Source organism: Ictidomys tridecemlineatus, chromosome 3, assembly GCF_052094955.1.
Source record: "Ictidomys tridecemlineatus isolate mIctTri1 chromosome 3, mIctTri1.hap1, whole genome shotgun sequence".
NCBI lineage: Eukaryota > Metazoa > Chordata > Mammalia > Rodentia > Sciuridae > Ictidomys > Ictidomys tridecemlineatus.
This window is the reverse complement of record NC_135479.1, coordinates 16804689-16822333: the sequence shown is the minus strand read 5'-3', so window position 1 is coordinate 16822333 and position 17645 is coordinate 16804689. Positions and strand designations below refer to the sequence as shown.

Below are 17645 nucleotides of genomic sequence, written 5' to 3'. Positions count from 1 at the left end.
TGCAATGTGCTGCGCCCCTGCTGCCCCAGCACCTGGACCCTGCCTCCTGCCTCTGAGGCCTCTGTGGCTGCGCATGGGGCCTCACTAACGCTTCCTCACCAGTGTCTGCTAAGTGTCCCTCTGTCCTCCACTCCCACCCCGTCACAGGTGCTTGTTCCTGGGCCCCTGCCCAGCTGCTGTTTGAGGAATTCTGGCTGTGACCTCTCTGGCACTGCCACCCTGGCCAGAGGAGAAAGGCCATGTGCTTCCCAGATTGACAAATCTCTGGGCTCCTGGGCTGCAGAGGCAGATACTCCTGGAGGGGAAGCTGGGAAGGCAGCCCAGGGGCCACGTGGCTCACATCCTCTGGTGACCAGTGGTTGCTCAAAGAAGCTGCAGAGCCCAGGACACCAGGGGACTTCCTCCTGTGTGTCCTGCACTGTGCCAGCCCACAGGCTAGCCTGCCACCTTACATGGAACCACAAGCTAGTCCAGGCTGACCAGGAGCGCTGTCCTTGGCCAGTGGCCACTGTTGGCTTCGGGAGGAACCTCAGTACTCTTTTCTGGTGAAGCTGTTGGAGTCACCCGCACACTGGCAGCCTGTGGCATTTTGGAGTACTGTGTCCCTGGCAAGCCCCATCTCTGGCTTGCTCCCTGGGCCTCCCCAGCTTGGAAGGGCTTCCCAGCAGGCAGGCCCTGCTCCTCCATCTTGGGATGCCCCCTGCCTCTTGGCTGGGCTCCGGGCTCCTCTCCAAGGCTGCTCTCCTCCCCACCTCTCCTCTGGTGGCCCCAGTTTCACTGACCACCTGCCCAGGGCCCCCCCTTCATCTGTCCCTTTTTCTTCCGGCCACTCCAGGTTCCAGCATCTCCTGCTCTGCACCACCCTGGCTCCCTCTCACAAGGGACCTCACCCAGGCCAGCCAGCTGGAAGGGAGTGAGGCCCGGGCCTCCCTCGAGGGAGGAGAGCCCGATGCCCCTGTCCACCTCCTTCAGGGTCCGCCCCAGAGCTCGGGCTGTTTGAAGATGGTCCTTACCGTGCTCATCCCTCGGCCCGCCTCCACAGGTGCAGGCTGCTGCCCCTGCGTCCTTCCTGTGCACATTCCTGTCTTCCTCAGCCCCTCAGCAAACAGCAAAGGCCAGGCGACTTTGAAGTCAGATTACTGGGATTGTTTTATTTAGACCTAAGGAAAAGCCCCTCCTTTTCTCTGTTATTCTCACACACAAGGCCTCCTCCTCCCAGAGTGTGCAGGTGAGCCTCCTGTGCCCTCAGGTGACCTCCAAGAGGGTCTCCGTGGGAGCCTCAGGACTTGGGGAAGTTATCAGCCAGTGAGTGACCTGCCACCAGGCCCCTCTAAGCTACAGCTTTACTAGAGACTTGCCTTTAGGAGACCCCATCCCAGGGTCCCTGGGGGAGCTGAGATCAGGGGTAGCTCAGGGGCATCGTTTCCCATGGGAGGGTTGGCAGTAAGGCTGGCTCTGAGCCCGCAGGCCCCCCGTGTCGAGTCTGCCCGCACTTGCCAAGGCACTCGGTGTGTGGATTTTGCTGTGTGCCTGCCTGTCCTATTGGTGTTGCTTTCTTCCTCTTGGTAGAGGCTGAAGCGTCCTGGACACATGTGCTCAGGCACCAGCTAGTTCTTACCCGGAGTCATTGAGTCCCACTGGGTCTCACTTGCTGACCGTCTCTATTCTGTTGGGGGTGCTGGCCTCTGTGGAAGCGTCCCAGAATGGAGCCCACCCTCAGTCCTCATGCAGCCTCTTCTCCCAGGGGGCCCGCTCACCCCGCACTCTGGCCTCCCCAAGCAGGTTTTGCAAAGCTGCAAATACAGATCACATTGATCCCTTCTTCCTTTACGCCCCCACTGGATGTGGCCTGTCAGGCTCCTGTCAGCAAGGGAGTAATGTTTTTACATTTAACTGTTTGCTAAATAACCAGGGTGGCCCTGCACAATGACCGAGAGTCCCCCGGTTTCTCTGAGGGTCTTTGTTCTGCAAGGATTGCAGAGGCTGCAACCCCACAGTTAGTCCATCAGGACCCAGCTCCCTTGGGGCAGAACTGGCCAAATTTCAACAACAACTCATTTTTCCACCCTGACTGGGTGTGTTCCTAATGCAGACGGGAACCACTGACCCAGCGGCCCAGGATCACACAGATGATTTCCATTGTCACACCCATAATAAAATAATCCCTCTTTATTCTCCTTCTCTCTCTCTCTCTCTCTCTCTCTCTTTCTCTCTCTCTGTCTCTCTCTCTCTCTCTCTCTCTCTCTTGCTCTTTCTCACTTCCAGGTGCAAATAGTCTACAAACCAGTGGACCTAAGCAAGGTGACCTCCAAGTGCGGCTCCTTAGGCAACATCCATCATAAACCAGGTAGCCCTCTGGGATGGGAAGGGCCTGGGGTGGGGCCGGGAGGGGCAGAGCGCTGGGAAGGATTTGTTGCCTGGGTCCTGCAGGAGAGTGTTAGTGTGGAACTTGCTGGGACCTGGGAGGCGTGGCGGCCCCAGCTGCTCCTGAGCAGGGCCTTGTTGGCCAAAATAAGGCATGGAGGGAGGGAGGATGCTGGTCCTGAGTCCCAACCTGTGACTGACTCTCCAGCAGTTTGTACGTGGTGCTTTTAGGGTGCCCCTGAAGGCCAGCTATATGGATGGCCTAGCTTGGTTCCCAGCCAACATGGGGGATACTTCACCACCCGCATCAGCTACAACATGAGACCCCTGGGCTATTGCCATGCCCTTGCTGTGACTTTGTTTAAATAGAAAACGAGGCCACTGGAGAGCCCCCATGCTACTCTCCCTCCCATCCCACACTATAAGGAGATCAGTGCACCCTTCGTCTCTCTGGAGTAACAGAAATGTACACCTGTGCTGTCCAATGTAGCCAGTAACCACATGAGGCTATTGAGCACTTGAAATGGGGCTAATGCAATTGAAGAACTGAAATAATTTTATTTAATTAAAATGTAAATAGCAGCAGTCAGTCAGCGGTGACCATATTGAACAGCACAGGTATAGATTTTTTTTTGGTAGTGGGGATTGAACCCAAGGTGCCCTACCACTGAGCTACATCCCTAGCCATTCTTATTTTAAGACAGTGTCCCACTAAGTTGCCAAAGGTCTCACTAAATTGCCAAGGTGAACTTATGATCCTCCAGCCTCCCAAGGCCCTGGGATTTCTGGCGTGTGTGCCCCACAGTGTCTGCAGCATAGATTTCAAATGGCACATGACAGTCCACAGCAGGGACCTCTGCCTTCCTCAGGCTCTATCTGGAGCAGAGGTCTTCACTGGAAAGAGAAAGTCAGTTTGGACCAGAACATGTCTGATTTTTTTTTTTTTTTCCTGGCTCCCTGGACACTTTGTAGGAGTTGAGTATCAGAGAAAACTGTGCTACGGCACACCTGGGGCCACCATCCTCATGTGCTGTGAGTGGCTGTCTTCATCCTCCTCAAGAAATCTTCATGCCCTGTCTCCCACTCTTGGGCTTGGCATAAAGGGTCAAGGAGGGCTGGGTGCCATGGTGCATTCCTGTAATTCTAGCAACTTGGGAGGCTGAGGCAGGAGGATCACAAGTTCGATACCAGCCTAGACAATTTAGCAAGACTCTGTCTAAAAGATAAAAGGGTTGGAGATGGGGGCTGGGGATGTGGCTCAAGCGGTAGCACGCTTACCTGGCATGCATGCGGCCCGGGTTCGATCCTCAGCACCACATACAGACAAAGATGTTGTGTCCGCCAAAAACTAAAAAATAAACATTAAAGAAAAAGTTTAAAAAAAAAAAGGGTTGGAGATGTAGTTTAGGAGTAAAACACTCCTGGATTCAATCTTTTGTTCCCTGAAAAAAGATAAAGAAAGGGTCAAGGAGGGAGAAAGGATTGGGGTCTTTCCTTTTTTAGTGTGCATTTTGACATTTGATTTGATTCTGAGATCTCTCAGGGCTGTGGTTTACAGGATATTGATGTGGGAAGATCTCACTTTTTGGAAGTCAACCAATTTAGAAGTTAGCATAGTTTCTCCCCAACTGAGTTGTCATTTACCTTTGCATTATCTAAGGAAGAAGAGTTTTCATAGTAAATATTTGATGTACACCTTGATTAGAGAGATGATGCAATGTTTTCAAGCTCTTTGCAAGGATGTACTTTTACCCAAACACATTCTAAACAAAGGAGAATCTCAACAACTCTCCCTGAGTCACTGGCTCGGTCCCCCTTGGAGTCCCGGTGCTGTCCTGTCATCAAGGGCTCCCCTTCAGAGCCCTGGGGTCTCACTTAAATCTGTGGTGCCCCAGCAGCCCCTGGCATTTGGCTCCACAGACTGCAGCTCTCATTCAGTGGATGCTTAGTCTACTAAACCACAGGGAGAGATGGCAAGAGGCTGCTGTGTGTGTTGTGTTCCAGGAGGTGGCCAGGTGGAAGTAAAATCTGAGAAGCTGGACTTCAAGGATAGAGTCCAGTCGAAGATTGGGTCTCTGGATAATATCACTCATGTCCCTGGAGGAGGAAATAAGAAGGTAAGGGGGAAGGGCAGGAAGGAGGCCACATATGGATATGGGTGTTCATTGCCTAGTCAAGGCTTGTCTAGTTTTCTAAAGGTGGAGAGCAAGGGATCTTGCCTGGACTGTCTTAGCAGCATCCAGGACATCGGGTCTAGACCTTAGCTGCCCCTTGCAGTCACGTGGGAGTTCTATCAAATTTGAGACCTGAAGATGCTAATTATTCAAGTGCAACTGGGTAGATGAGGTTTTTTAATAACAGCTCTCAAATTATTTTTTTTTTAAATATATATTTTAGTTGTAGATGGACACAGTACCTTTATTTTATTTATTTTTATGTGGTGCCTAGAATCAAACACAAGGCCTCACACATGTGAGGCAAGCGCACTACCACTGAGCCACAACCACAGTCCCTCTCAGATGATTTTTTAGTGCAAAGGTGAGAACCACTGTGCCAGGCCCTGGGGTTCATAAACACCCACAAAGGCAAGTAGCCATCCCCCAGGTCAGCCCTGGTACACAAGGAACAAGTTATGGGAACGTCACCAAATTATGGGACTTTCCCCACTTGCTCTAGGTTAAGGTACTTTGGTGGTCATCAGGCCTGGCCTCTCCCCAGAATCTGACTCAGTGGATCTGGGACAGGCCTGGGCATTAGAGATCCTCTGGGTTAAAGAAGGCTTCCACCAGTCTCTGGAAACTTCTGTGCCCTGGGATAAGTTCTGGGCTTAACTCTGGAAGTCTGTTGTGATTGAGGCAAGACCCAAAGATTTTCAGCCTCAATTTCTCCTTTAGCAAGACAGGATGGAAATACACAAATCCTGGGGAGTTTGTGAGCCCCAAATGAGCATGCTTCTGGAAGGGGCCTGGTGACTTGCAGGAGCCACGTCTAAGCCAAGTTTCTCAACTCCTGTTTCTAATTCAACTCTGTGATGGCCCAGAAAGGGTGGGCAGGGCCCTGCGTCTGCTCAGAACACACTGTCCTTATCCCAGGGGATCCTCTTCTGATTCAGTCCCCCATTTCTCTACTATGATAAACAAAATTGCAAACAGGGAGCAGAGCACATGACCAGCCCCATGAGTTCCTTTCAATTTGCGGGATTTTGGGACATTCCCAGGAATCTGTCCTATTTTTTAATTTTTTAAAAAGAAACAGCACTTACAAACGCAACAATAAAAACAATTAATTGCTACTGGGGGTGTAGCTCAGAGGCACAACGTTTTCCTAGTATGAGAAAGGCCCTGGGTTCTACTGTCAGCACCATAGGAAAAAAAATTAACATAAAAGTTCTTATCACAGCTTTTTTCAAATAACCTTTCAAGTATAGTAGTATGAAAGGGTCCTCTTTTCAAAACAGTGACCCCAAACGAATGACATATGCACCTATCCTGAATGGGAGTCTGGCTTTTATCTATACTCACATTCAAACCGCTGAAATCAGGCTCTTCACTTGGGTTTTCATGGACGCCTGAAATTGCGTGGAAAGAAGGCACTGTGTGTGGGAGCACACGTGTTCACAATTTTCTTGCTTCAGCAGATAGTCAAAGAGTCTGGGACCCAACATAAGATGGAGTTATGGTGTTGTCTACTTTGAGTAAATCAGGAGAGAATATTATGCAAACTCATATTTCCAGCTAAAACTTCCTACTTCTGAATTTCCTGGTATCCTTGGGACTCCTGGTTTTGTTGCTGTCCCTTTAGGAAGGGCATCATCTCGTCATTTCTTCTAGCGTACCAAGGAGAGTTGCCCATAGTTGCTGCAACCTCAGACTCATCAGTCCCTGGCACTGGGAAGGCGTTTGTGAAGCTCCAGGCTGGCATAGGTGGCTCTGGAGATGGCCCTTGACTTTCTGAAGCTTCTCCTTCAACACCTTTACTTGCAAGTTGGTGATAATCTAGCGGAACATAATGTGGGGTCAGTGTGGGGCTCAGTGGTAGAGCCTGTGCTTGTCAAGCACAAAGCCCTGGGTTCCATCCCCAGTACAAGGGAGAAACCTATCTTTTGACTTAGCATCTCCACTTCTAGGAGACAGAAGTGGAGACACTTATATGAGTGTAAAATGATGTGTGTACAAGGTCACTCAAGGTTATTCGAATGTTCTTCTGCATAAACGAAGCCCTAGCACTTTGGGCTTCTGAAAAAGACTGGAAGCTCCTAAATGGCCATATGCTGGGGAGTAAGTTTTGGTCCCTCTGCTGTGTTGATGTGCTGAGCAGTATGTCCTGATAGCAGAAGGAAGTGAGTTTGAAAATCAAAGTGCAAAGCATGTGTATATTGTTACCATAGCTGCTGAACACACATGTATGGTCGGACTCTGGCACCCATTTGTATATGTGTGGGACATCTCTGGAAGGTACACAAGAAACACTCTGGTTATTGTGTCTGGAGAAGCAGGTGAGGAAAGGACCATTGGTACAAACACTGCCAGTTGGAAGGCAAGGCCAGTCCCTGGTGGTGGTGGGGTCTTCAGGGCCTGTCCTTCTCTCCTTGGCACTTTGTCACACCCTGCCTCTCCTTGCAGATCGAAACACACAAGCTGACCTTCCGAGAGAATGCCAAAGCCAAGACGGACCACGGGGCAGAAATCGTGTACAAGTCGCCGGTGGTGTCCGGGGACACGTCTCCCAGGCACCTCAGCAACGTCTCCTCCACCGGTAGCATCAACATGGTGGACTCGCCCCAGCTCGCCACGCTAGCCGACGAAGTGTCCGCCTCCCTGGCCAAGCAGGGTTTGTGATCAGGCCCCCGGGGCAGTCAATAATCGTGGAGAGAAGCGAGAGTGAGAGAGTGTGGAAAAAAAAAGAATAATGATCTGGCCCCTCGCCCTCTGCCCTCCCCCGCTGCTCCTCACAGACGGGTCAACCGGGTCGTCACCTAACCTGCTTTTGTGGCTCGGCTTTGGCTCGGGACTTCAAAATCAGTGATGGGAATAAGAGCAAATTTCATCTTTCCAAATTGATCGGTGGGCTAACAATAAAATATTTTTCAAAAAAACAAAACCCATACACACAAACATGTAAAAACATGGCCACACCAACATTTCCGTGGGCAATTCCTTTTGATTCTTTTTTTTTCCCCTCTGAGTAGAAGAGGGCGAAGGAGAGGCTCTGAGAGCTGCTTCCGGGCAATTTAAGGGACTGGGGCGCCCGCCGCCTCGAACCCCATTTGAGGGTGTCACAGGGACAGCGGCAGCAATGAAGGATGGGAAACCTGGTGAGCTGCAGCCCCAGGCCGAGGATGTCAACCTAGGGTGCGGTGTGGGGCAGAGAGGGGCGAGGGGCCCAGTGGGGCGGCCTGCGCTGCTTCTTGGCCCGGGGTCTGCTGCCCCCTCTGGAAGGTGGCCTGTGGGAGAAGAGGCACTGAACAGAAGGAAGGTGGGCGGGAGGGTGGCATCCTGGATTATTTCCTTGGAGAAGACTGACCCTGCCGTCCCAGAGCGCTGGCTCTCCTCCCTGCAGGTGGAAGGTCTGGAGCTGAGGGGCCCTGGGCCCAAAGGCCCCGATTCACTGAGTTCTGAAGGTTGGAACTGCAGCCACGATTTTGGCCACCTCACAGATCTAGGACTTTAGGGCTAACCAGTTCTCTTTGTAAGGACTTGTGCCTCTTGGGGGACATCCTCCTGTTCCCAAGCCTGGGCCTCCGGCATCCATGGAGTGTGTGGGGTGGGGGTAATATTTGGGAGGTGGGTCCTGAGCCTCCCATCCTTTCCATGGCCACTGCAGCCCCCTCTGCCTGTCTCTCTGTACTCGTGTGTCTGCCGTGAGAGCCCAATCACTGCCGTACCCCTCATTATGTCACTGTCCTGAGTGCCCAGCCTCCCCCAATCCCTAGTCATGGACACTGGTTAAATGCTGGCTGCACCTACTCTACACTAAGGGTAAAATCAAGAGAGGGCAAAGTCCAGGCACAAGGGCTGGAATTCATTATCTTGCTCTAAGTCCCACTGACCCAACTGGAGTGAACCAGGGTGGGGTTGGCCATGACCCTAGATGTTTTTGCCTTCCTTGTTGACTTGTCTGATAGGCCTGGTTCCCTTCCTGTGTTGAGCTGGTAGCAGGAGGTAGGATGTCCTGGTTGCTAGTAATAACACAAGGATGGGCAGGTGACTCCCAGGGCAGGGCCACACTCTCAGTCCCTCACTTCCACCCTAGCTTAACTGCCAGTCTCCCAGAGCCCAGCCACCGTTCAACTCCATGTGCATGGAATCAGCCCTCCACACCCTCAAGCAGGGAACATGCCCCTCGGAAATGATTCTTTTCCCTAGTCCCAGTTGAAAGCAATGCTGTTTGATCTGCTGGAGCAGCTGGACATATACATAGATGTTACCCTTCCCTCCCCTGTCTGCACCCTGTTGCTTTGTAGTTGGATTTGTCTGTTTGGATTCACAAGAGTGACTAAGATAGTGAGTGTAAAAAAAAAAAAAAAAAAAAAAAAAGAATGAAAAAACAAAAACAAAAAAAAAAAACCCGGACGCATGCATCTCAAAACGCGTGTAAAGAGGCTTCTAGCCCACCCTCATGAGGGTCCTGGATGTCTCTCACCCTCACACAGGTACTTGGCTCCAAGAGGCAGGTGTAGCTGTACCCTGCAGGGGCCACCTAAGTTTTGAAAGGATTTCTTCAGCATCTGGGACCCAACAGAGACCAGATTCTGACACCTGAGGGCTATCAGCTGTGAAGAAGGCCGGAGGCACAGGGCTAGGACAGAAACATGGTGCCTCCCTCTGTCTCTCAGGCTTTCTTGTCAGGGCAGGCTGTGGCTGGTCTGGTTTGCAGCATGGAGATGGTCCTCTCTGGTGACAGCCTCAGGTGGGGAGAGAGCTGTAGCCCCCAGAAGCTCTACCCTTGGTCTGGGCCCTCATGAGGGACAGCCTGGGCCTCCGCATCAGTAGGGACTGAGATGGATTGCTGCCAGCCTGGACAGGCTCCAAGGGGTCCTGGGCTATACTGACAGAGGAAGGGGAACTAGCTAGAAGACACCATTTCTTCCCATGACCCCGTTGCTGTGGAAAAAAGGAAGCTGCCTTTGTGGATACTCAGCTGCTTCCAATTTGGGTACAGATAAAGGCAATCCTGGGGCTGGGTGGGCAGGGCTGCCCATGCAAATTACCTGGGTCTTTAACTTTCCATAGTGAGGTTTCCTACTGTCCTGACTCCTGGATAGAAAGTGTGGTTTAAAGATATGTGACCCTTCATCACTGCCACCGATTTCAGCTGTTTCTTCTTGCGCCTCTTCTTGTCCTCCTGCTGTTCTTCATGCCCTGCTCTTCAGCACCGTGGGTCTTACATGGAGAGCTCTGCAATCTCCCTCGTGGGATGGGCTATTGGGGTCAGCCTAAATATCATGGTTTTGAGTGATCAGTTCAGTGCTGATAGGTAACTACCTATCATTTTAATGAGGACAATCCTCCCAGGGCTGGGCACTCCCCTCTCCCTCCATTTGTCCCACCTCCATAGCCAATGTCCCTGGGTGGGCTAGATAGGATATACTATATGCCTGGTTCATTCAAGCTCTCGATTCACTTTATCAATAGTTCCATTTAAACTGACTTCTGTGGTGAGACTGCATCCTGTTTATGATTGCTTGCTGTGCTATGGGGGGAGGGGGAGGACCATGTAAGACAGTTCATATGGGCAAAGGGAAGGTTTGGAGTGCGCAATTAGGTTGCCTTGAAGCCCTTTTCATAATTTCAACCACACTTGCTTAGAGGGAGGGGGGTGCCATGGGCTTGAGGCCATGGGGCTGTGCTGTTCTGAAAGGGTTTCCCAGTTGCAGAGGCAGCTAGCTAGTTTTCCAACCCTTCCCAGCCAGTTATGAGGCTTGTGTAGGAACTGGAAATCCTGTTGCTCTGGCCTGCTGCTGCTGCACTTTGGTGGAGTTCTGAATCCACAATCTTACCTCCCCAAGACCCTGGCATCCTTTCCTCTAAGCTATTGGCACCTCAGTGTCACCTCTCCCACTGGGCCAAACTTCTAGCAGCTATCTCTTCCTTTATTTCCCTTGTCTTTGTTCCTGAAATAAAACAAGAGTTGGGGACAGAGGAAAGAGGTGGTTATCAGCTACAGGTCTGTGGCTTCATGAGCCTCCCAACTTCTCTCCACCGTTGGAAAGGGTTACCCTGGGCATTGACCCAGAGTCTCACCTCCTAATGGACTTAGCCCATGAATCTGCTGTGCTGGGCAGGATGATTTCTGGCACTTGCAAGTCCCATAACTTCTTTGGTAATTTTGAGGGTGGGGGGAGGGACATAAAATCATTTTAGCTTAGCTTCATGTCTGTGAATGTCCATATAGTGTATTGTGTGTTTTAACAAATGATTTACACTGACTGTTGCTGTAAAAGTGAATTTGGAAATAAAGTTATTACTCTGATTAAATAAGATCTCTGGCTCATGGATTCCAAGGACAAGAAAATTATACAGAATGTATGACTCCCAAGTTCTTTTTCACACTTAAACTTAGAACAAAAAATGACCATTTTGTTAAAAGCTGGACATGAGGCTTAACAGCTCTTTCTGGGGATCTGAAGGTGAAAAGAGAATCCATACTTGTTCATTCTCAGTTGATGCTTTCATTCTAGTTCTGGCAAACCTTTCCGACCAACTCAAATGGGCAATGAATACCCATTAAACTCACAATACTGTACTAAAGCATTAAGACCCATGCCAGTGCACTCGAACCTGAGATTAGAGGCTTGAGGCTAAAGCAGAAAATAAGTCATTTACCTGAATGAATGGCTTAGATCCCTTACAGGTTTACACACATAGCTGTCTTCTTTCCTTTGGAACCTTATTGTGGACTAACTCACCACATTATTCCTTAATAATCATGTCAAGGTCATGATACTGCTGGGAGCTACTTCAGTCAAGCAGATCTTAACTCCAACTAAAGCAGCAGCACCAGCTAGCTAACAAGGGATGTTCTCAGAATGACTGCTTTCAGAGCCATGATTGCAGCATCATTTGCTGTTCTGGCTTCACTGCTATGGAAAACAGGAGACAGAGAACTGGGTCCACCCACTCATTTGTCTTCTACAAAGGAAATCTCCTCAGGAGAAATGTTGCAGGCCAAAGAAACAATCCAGGTACCATTAAAATTACACATATTCTCATTGATTCCCAACTTCAGAAAAGTTAAATGGTGAAAAGTAAAATCTTCATTAAAGAACAATTTAGATTTACATACATACAGTGCTGGCCTCACTAGAGAAAGAACACTGAGAGGCCACAGATGGACTGCTTTCATTCAGTAACAGCAGACAGTCTTGTGCTGGCCTCTCTCCTCCTGGTACCTCTCATCTCAGTGAAAACCATCATGTCCTCTCTCATGACCATCACATGAACCTGCCATGCTCCCAGAAGACAAAGGTCTCCAAGGTTCAGAGCCAGGCAGACCCCCCAAAGTCTGGCTCCAGCAGAGCTGCCTCCAGAGCTACCATCACTGCCATGGACACCAAAGTCTCGTAGGTCAATAAACGGCTGACACCCAACATTCTGTAACTCTTTTTTTTTTATTATTTTTTTCATTTTTCCTTCCTTTTTTTTTAAGCACTAGTCTGTGCTTTGCGAACAGAATCAAGACATTAACAAAGATCAGCTTCTCTGAAGAAAAGCATTTCTATAGAACAAAGACAGCTACATGTTTCGCTGCCATTACACAGCTCAAAGCAGGAAAAGAAAATATTTACAAAATACAAGTTTTTTTTTTAATTTTTGTTTTTTGGGTTTTTTTTGTTTTTGTTTTTTTTCTTTACAATGCTAAAAGGGTTATTCAGAATTTTCAACCTTATAAATAGAAGAAGCACTTTATGCATAGGGATATGGTGCATTATTGTTGTTTAAAGAAACAATGACAAACCCTTTAACTTGCAAACAGAAAAAAAAAAATCACTAATGTTGAAAATTGTGAAAAAACCCCAACCATTAAGCAGTTTTGCCTATAATTTTTATACGATTACAAAATGGCAGAAAAAAAAAGTCCTTCCCCCCGCCCCCTTTTTGGTGATGTGATTACACATGAGACAGGCACAAGGTTAACAAAGGAGGGTGATGGGGAGTGATGAAAACCACAGCTAGGTCCAGACAATGTTCCACAGGCAAGGGGAGCATGAAAGAGGAAGAGTCTAATTGACACTGACAGGGAAATAGAGGTGAAGGAAACATGACAAAGTGAACCAGTCAGTGAAAGCAAAATTATACAGGGGAGATGGCTGCTCGCATCCCCAATCTCCTAGTTTGTAGGGGAGTGGGGATGAGGTTAAGGAGACCCTACCTTCACAGACCAGGCCAACATGGAAGGACTGATGTGTGTGGGTGTGTGCATGGCATGGGGAGCAGACGAGGAGGGGCAGGATGGGGGAACCTGAGCAGCCGCAGCCAGGTTACTGCAGTTAAGGAGTCAAGAAAGAGATGACCAAATGCAGATGAAACTGAAAACAGGTCTTGAAGACCTGGGTGACAAGGGGGAGCCATCCTGGTGGCTGAGAGCTCAGTGAGAACAGCTGGCAATTATGGCAAAGAGGCTCTGATGGGGTTCTCCAGCACAGAAAACCAAAGTAGGGATAGGGGGACCCAGCCAGAAACACTAGAGCTTAGCCAAGCCACAGATGGGAGGGAAGGGGAGTAAGAGCCCAGAATGCCCTTGTTCTGTCCCATCCTAAACTAAAAGGCCATGCTGAACTGGAGCTTTCCATCCCCTCTGCCCTTTGGCTTTTCTACCCTGCCCACAGGTATGAAGGAAAGGGTTGATCATCTAACATTGCTAAGTCCAGTGATTCAACAGTGCAGAGGATGTACCAGGACCAGGCCAGCAGGGTCTTATCCTGAACTTGTCTGCCAACTAGAGGAAGTGCTCAGGTGGGTGACAAGAAAACATGGAAACAGAAACAAAACAAAAATCAAAATGAGGAAAAAAAAATACCAAAGGAGGATCTAAATTCCTTAAATTCACTAAAAACTGTGAAAATTTCCGGCATATGATGTTTGAATATCAAACGCAGAGATTTCTGAAGCTTTAATGCCAATAGTTAGTGAGTCTGTTTAGATTCTCATCTCCAGCTCATCTGTGAGTTGGGCGCTGAGCTGTGACCGTTGCTGCCAGATGCCGACTCTTGAGGGGGACAATGGGAGGCGAGGTGGGTGCCACCTCTAATTCCCGACCAGTCTTGCTGCCTGAGGTGCGGCGAGTACAGCGGGCTGCCCGTTCCTGTGCATCCAGCTGGTCCTCACACTCTGCCTGGGGACTGTATGGCAGGGGGAAGGTTCGTCGCTCCCATGGCTGGACAGACTGTGGGCAGACAATTTGCTCTGGTGAGGACCCAAGCCAGCTTCCTGCCCCAAAACTTGTGGTCTGAAGCCCATGACCAGTCTATTTGGATTTTCTGAGCCAATTCAGAAGACCCTTCACAGGGTGGGCACTCATTTAACAATGGTTGGTACAATTCCCTTGTACATGCAGAAAATCAATTTGAAGTGCATGATCCCACCTCCAAATGGGGAGAAGGAATCATAAAAATGAAGATTCATTTTCTGCAGGTACTACCCCTTCCCAATTTCACCCGCCACTTTGCCAACCCCACCCAGGCAAAGGTGGTATACCTCACCTGTTCATCCAATCCCAGCTCTGGTGTGGAACAACGGGTGTCTTCGCTGGCTAAGTGTCGCAGAGTGTCCCGAGCCATAGGGGTGAGAGGTGCCGAGTGCAGTTCTGGGCTAATGGGGCTCCTAGGAGACTGACCGTGGGATAACTCTGACAGAGAATGGCTACTACTGACATCAGGGGAGGCGGGCTGTGGAGTGGAGGGGTTGGCACTGCCCAACTGTGGGGTGGTCCGGCCGTCTGATGACCTGTAAGACCTGTACACCAAGGAACGCAGCTGTGAGTGTAGGCTAATGGAGGAGTTCTTGTCTGTGTATTTCTGGGTGGGTGAGGGGTGAGGAGGATGTATGAAAAAAGCATCCCTACCAACAGACACTGATGCTGACTGATACCAGCGTGTTTTCTTAAGATTTAGCAAATCTCGCTTCATTCTACTACTGCCCAGAGTAGGAGATAGAAAACATAACATCTGAGAACTATGTACATCTATCATCCTGAGAAAGTCAGGGCTAAACAATGCCCAGGGCTAATCCCTGGCAGAGCACATAGTGAATTTAGGGAATAGGGAATTTAGTCCAAACTCGGATAAATGGAAACAGGATAGTGATGTGTGAGATAGTGAACTGTGGTTTCCCACTTCAGAGAACTAACTCAAAGAGGGTTAACTTGTGGTGAGGCCTTCAAAACTCCTTCAGCTCAATCACCATGACTGGCCTCCAATAGCCATAGGCAATCACAATAATTTATGAGAACCAGACAGGGACTACTCAGCAAGACTGTAACATTTGACTTAGTCATTCTTCTCCTAGTTCCAACAAATACTAATTGTAATTAATTCTAGGACATTGTCAATAGATGATATGAAAAGCAAACAATCCTGTGCACTGGCAATCCTGTGGACCCAGGCAGGCCCCAAACTCCCTATCCAGCACCCTCCCTCCACAGCCCTGGGAACCTGTGCCTGCCCCATTACCTGCTGCCCCGCCGCTGGGGTGGCATACTCGTGGTCCACAGCCACCGTGCCCTCTCCATCTCCTCACATTTGGCATGCAGGGCGGCGAAGGCTGCATCAGATAGGTCCTCGATCTGCAACAGAACAGCTTCATTAAGTCTCTCTTTCCCCCAGGAAGCTGAGTTTAAGTATGGATATAGCAATTCTAGAACCAGTCCCACCCCTTTCTAGGTTCTTCCTGGACAGGACAGGTATACACGGAGCTTTCACTTGACACCCACAGGTCTTGAGGCATCTTGAATATGTGTACCCAAGAGTTTGTTTTCTTCTAAGAGAGTATGACCATGCCATTACCTCCTCATTCTCCTCATCAGGACTCCCCTTCAGAGATTGAAGATCAACCTCCCGCCAGCTGCAAAACCAAGAAGGAAAAAAAGTCCCATTAGATGGTAGGCAGGCTGCTTGGGGAAGGCTCAGCCCTATCACAGCTCATCCTCTGTAACCCTGAGACCTCAAAAAAAAAAAAAAAAAAAAAAAAAAAAAAAAAAAAAAATCCTCATATTCAAATACCCACAAAGGCCAGAAACACATGCAGCAAGCTGGGGTTGGGGATGACAGACTAACAAACCAAAGCAAGGGAACCTCTTTAAAGGGGACAAACACTATTCAGGACTGGTACCATTATGAGAATGTAAGTAACAGATAAAAATCAACAAAAATTGGAAATAATTCTGCCTTGAATTTCAAAACAAATTCAGTATTTTAATAAAACATGTTTATATGCTAATCATGGTCAGTGACCTGCCAGGCTGTGATCTCTGGTCATACAAAGTAACAAGAGAAAATTATATAGAGAAACAATTTCACTCCCTAGGTAAGACTTTCATTTAAAGAGAAGACAGAACACCCCGGGAATCAGTGGCACATGCTTATAATCCCACATACTTTAGGAGCTGAGGCAGGAGGATATCAAGTTCCAAGCCAGCCTGGGCAACTTTAGTAAGACCATGTCTTAAAATAAAATTAAAAAAAAAAAAAGGGACTGGGGATGTGCTTGTCTAACAGTTTTGAGGCCCTGGGTCCTATTCCTAATATGGCAAGCAAGCGGAAAAAAAAAAAAAAAAAAAGTGAGGAGAGGGAGATTAAGAGAGAAGACAGATCCCAAAGGTCGGTCAGAAGAGAAGAGGGGAAAAGGGCAATAACAGAAGGGAGAGGAGCTGATTATTCAAGGCTTCTACCTGGGAGTAAGGATTTCCTTGTATTGTAGTTTCTCTACTCGGGTTGTTGCAGCAACAGACATTGGGATGACAATGTTATTAATGTCAAACGAGCTCTCTCCCCTTCTCCTCCTTATTGGCTGCTGTTAAGACAAAGGTTATGTTTTAAGAGAGGCACAATTTTATAAACGTTATATCATTCATTTAAGATATAAGCAGGATTACCAATAATCAGGCATTTGGGTCCTTAGACAGAACTCTGTAGTGAATGCCATGGCACACCCCTAGAAACTGTCTCTAAGAGCAGAGTCCTTGGGGAAATACCAGATGGTCCCAAGGAGTAATTTTCATTCATATTGCCCCACTAGCCCCCTTTTCCTTCATGAGCTCATGTGAAAAGAGATTTGTTGAATTTTATAGAGGTGAGTATTCAGGGGTTTTAGGTCAGCTGTTGAAGTTTTTATTCCTCTATAAAAACTCTATTAACACCCTCCTTTAAAAATCCCTACTCCCTTCTTTTATTCCTGAACCCTATCACTTAGCTCCTAAATGGCAATGTTTATGCTTAGTGATGACTTCTGGGTTACAAATACTGAGTTCTCTTACTCTGAAAGACGCTCCAAGGTTAGGCCCTCTCAACAGACCATCTCACCTTGGTTGTTATGAAAGCATCCTCCTCTTGATAATCTGAATTCTTTAGATAAATCTGCACCCACCACCTGCTTGGCTCTTGGGTAATTTCCCCTATTATTCTTGGAGAAAGAGCCTAGCGCCTTCCAGTTGCATCACTGAGATGAGGGAAACTTAAGAGGAGGAAGTATCCACAACTCCCATTCCTGAAGAAAAAAATGTGCTCTGATGGGAAGTGAAGAAGATCAAACCCTTGGGGAAACAAGACTTCCAAGGATCCAATTTCAGAGGCAGAGGTGGGTATCTACTGTAGCTGAGAGATGAGGAAGGAATGAAGTAGGGAGCCAACTGGCCTAGTTTCTTAGATGGAAGAGAAAGTCTACTAGCTGCTTCTGTCCATACAGCATATACCTTATCCTGAAACAGACTGTTAACTGAGCTGTGAGGGAAACAGTGGGATGACAAACATGCTGCCATGGCAACAATGCATCTGGAAACATCTAAGAGGCTACATTCACACCCAAACCACTAAGTGTGGCCAAGCCTCAGAGGAGGGGCTTGTGAAAGAAGATAAGGAGGGTCAGAATTTCCCCTACAACTAACTACAACTATCCTCAATTCTTGGAAAGTGATGTACAGTTTATTCACCCCATCATCTTAGAACATTTTCAGGGAATATTAAAAATTAGCACTTCCTGGACCAGGATTTCAGCTGCTGTCATTTATGATTTCAGGTAACCACAAAGTCTTTTCCACTTCTATCTTCTTCTCCTTTTCCACTTCTA

The 17645-nt window shown here is 48.5% G+C and overlaps 2 protein-coding genes across 29 annotated transcripts in view; one reads left to right on the top strand and one right to left on the bottom strand.

Moving 5' to 3' along the window:
- Mapt (microtubule associated protein tau) overlaps nt 1-7504 on the top strand; it is a 95224-nt gene extending 87720 nt beyond the window's left edge. For 16 of the 17 annotated variants that reach the window (XM_078041935.1, XM_040268653.2, XM_040268652.2 and 13 more), the window contains 3 exons: nt 2266-2347; nt 4369-4481; nt 6987-7504. In XM_078041935.1, coding sequence (XP_077898061.1) covers nt 2266-2347; nt 4369-4481; nt 6987-7202 — 411 coding nt within the window. In that variant the 3' untranslated portion in view covers nt 7203-7504. Of the gene's footprint in view, nt 1-835; nt 1043-2265; nt 2348-4368; nt 4482-6986 lie in introns of those variants that run through there. The other variant, XR_005726262.2, reaches the window with a different exon arrangement.
- Nucleotides 7505-11955: 4451 nt separating this feature from the next.
- The window catches only part of Kansl1 (KAT8 regulatory NSL complex subunit 1), a 197334-nt gene continuing 191644 nt past the window's right edge, over nt 11956-17645 (bottom strand). For 11 of the 12 annotated variants that reach the window (XM_078041924.1, XM_078041930.1, XM_078041928.1 and 8 more), the window contains 5 exons: nt 16252-16373; nt 15368-15425; nt 15035-15147; nt 14066-14318; nt 11956-13749 (listed from right to left, as the gene is read on the bottom strand). In XM_078041924.1, the coding sequence (XP_077898050.1) occupies nt 13522-13749; nt 14066-14318; nt 15035-15147; nt 15368-15425; nt 16252-16373 (774 nt within the window). In that variant the 3' untranslated portion in view covers nt 11956-13521. Of the gene's footprint in view, nt 13750-14065; nt 14319-15034; nt 15148-15234; nt 15426-16251; nt 16374-17645 lie in introns of those variants that run through there. The other variant, XR_013436010.1, reaches the window with a different exon arrangement.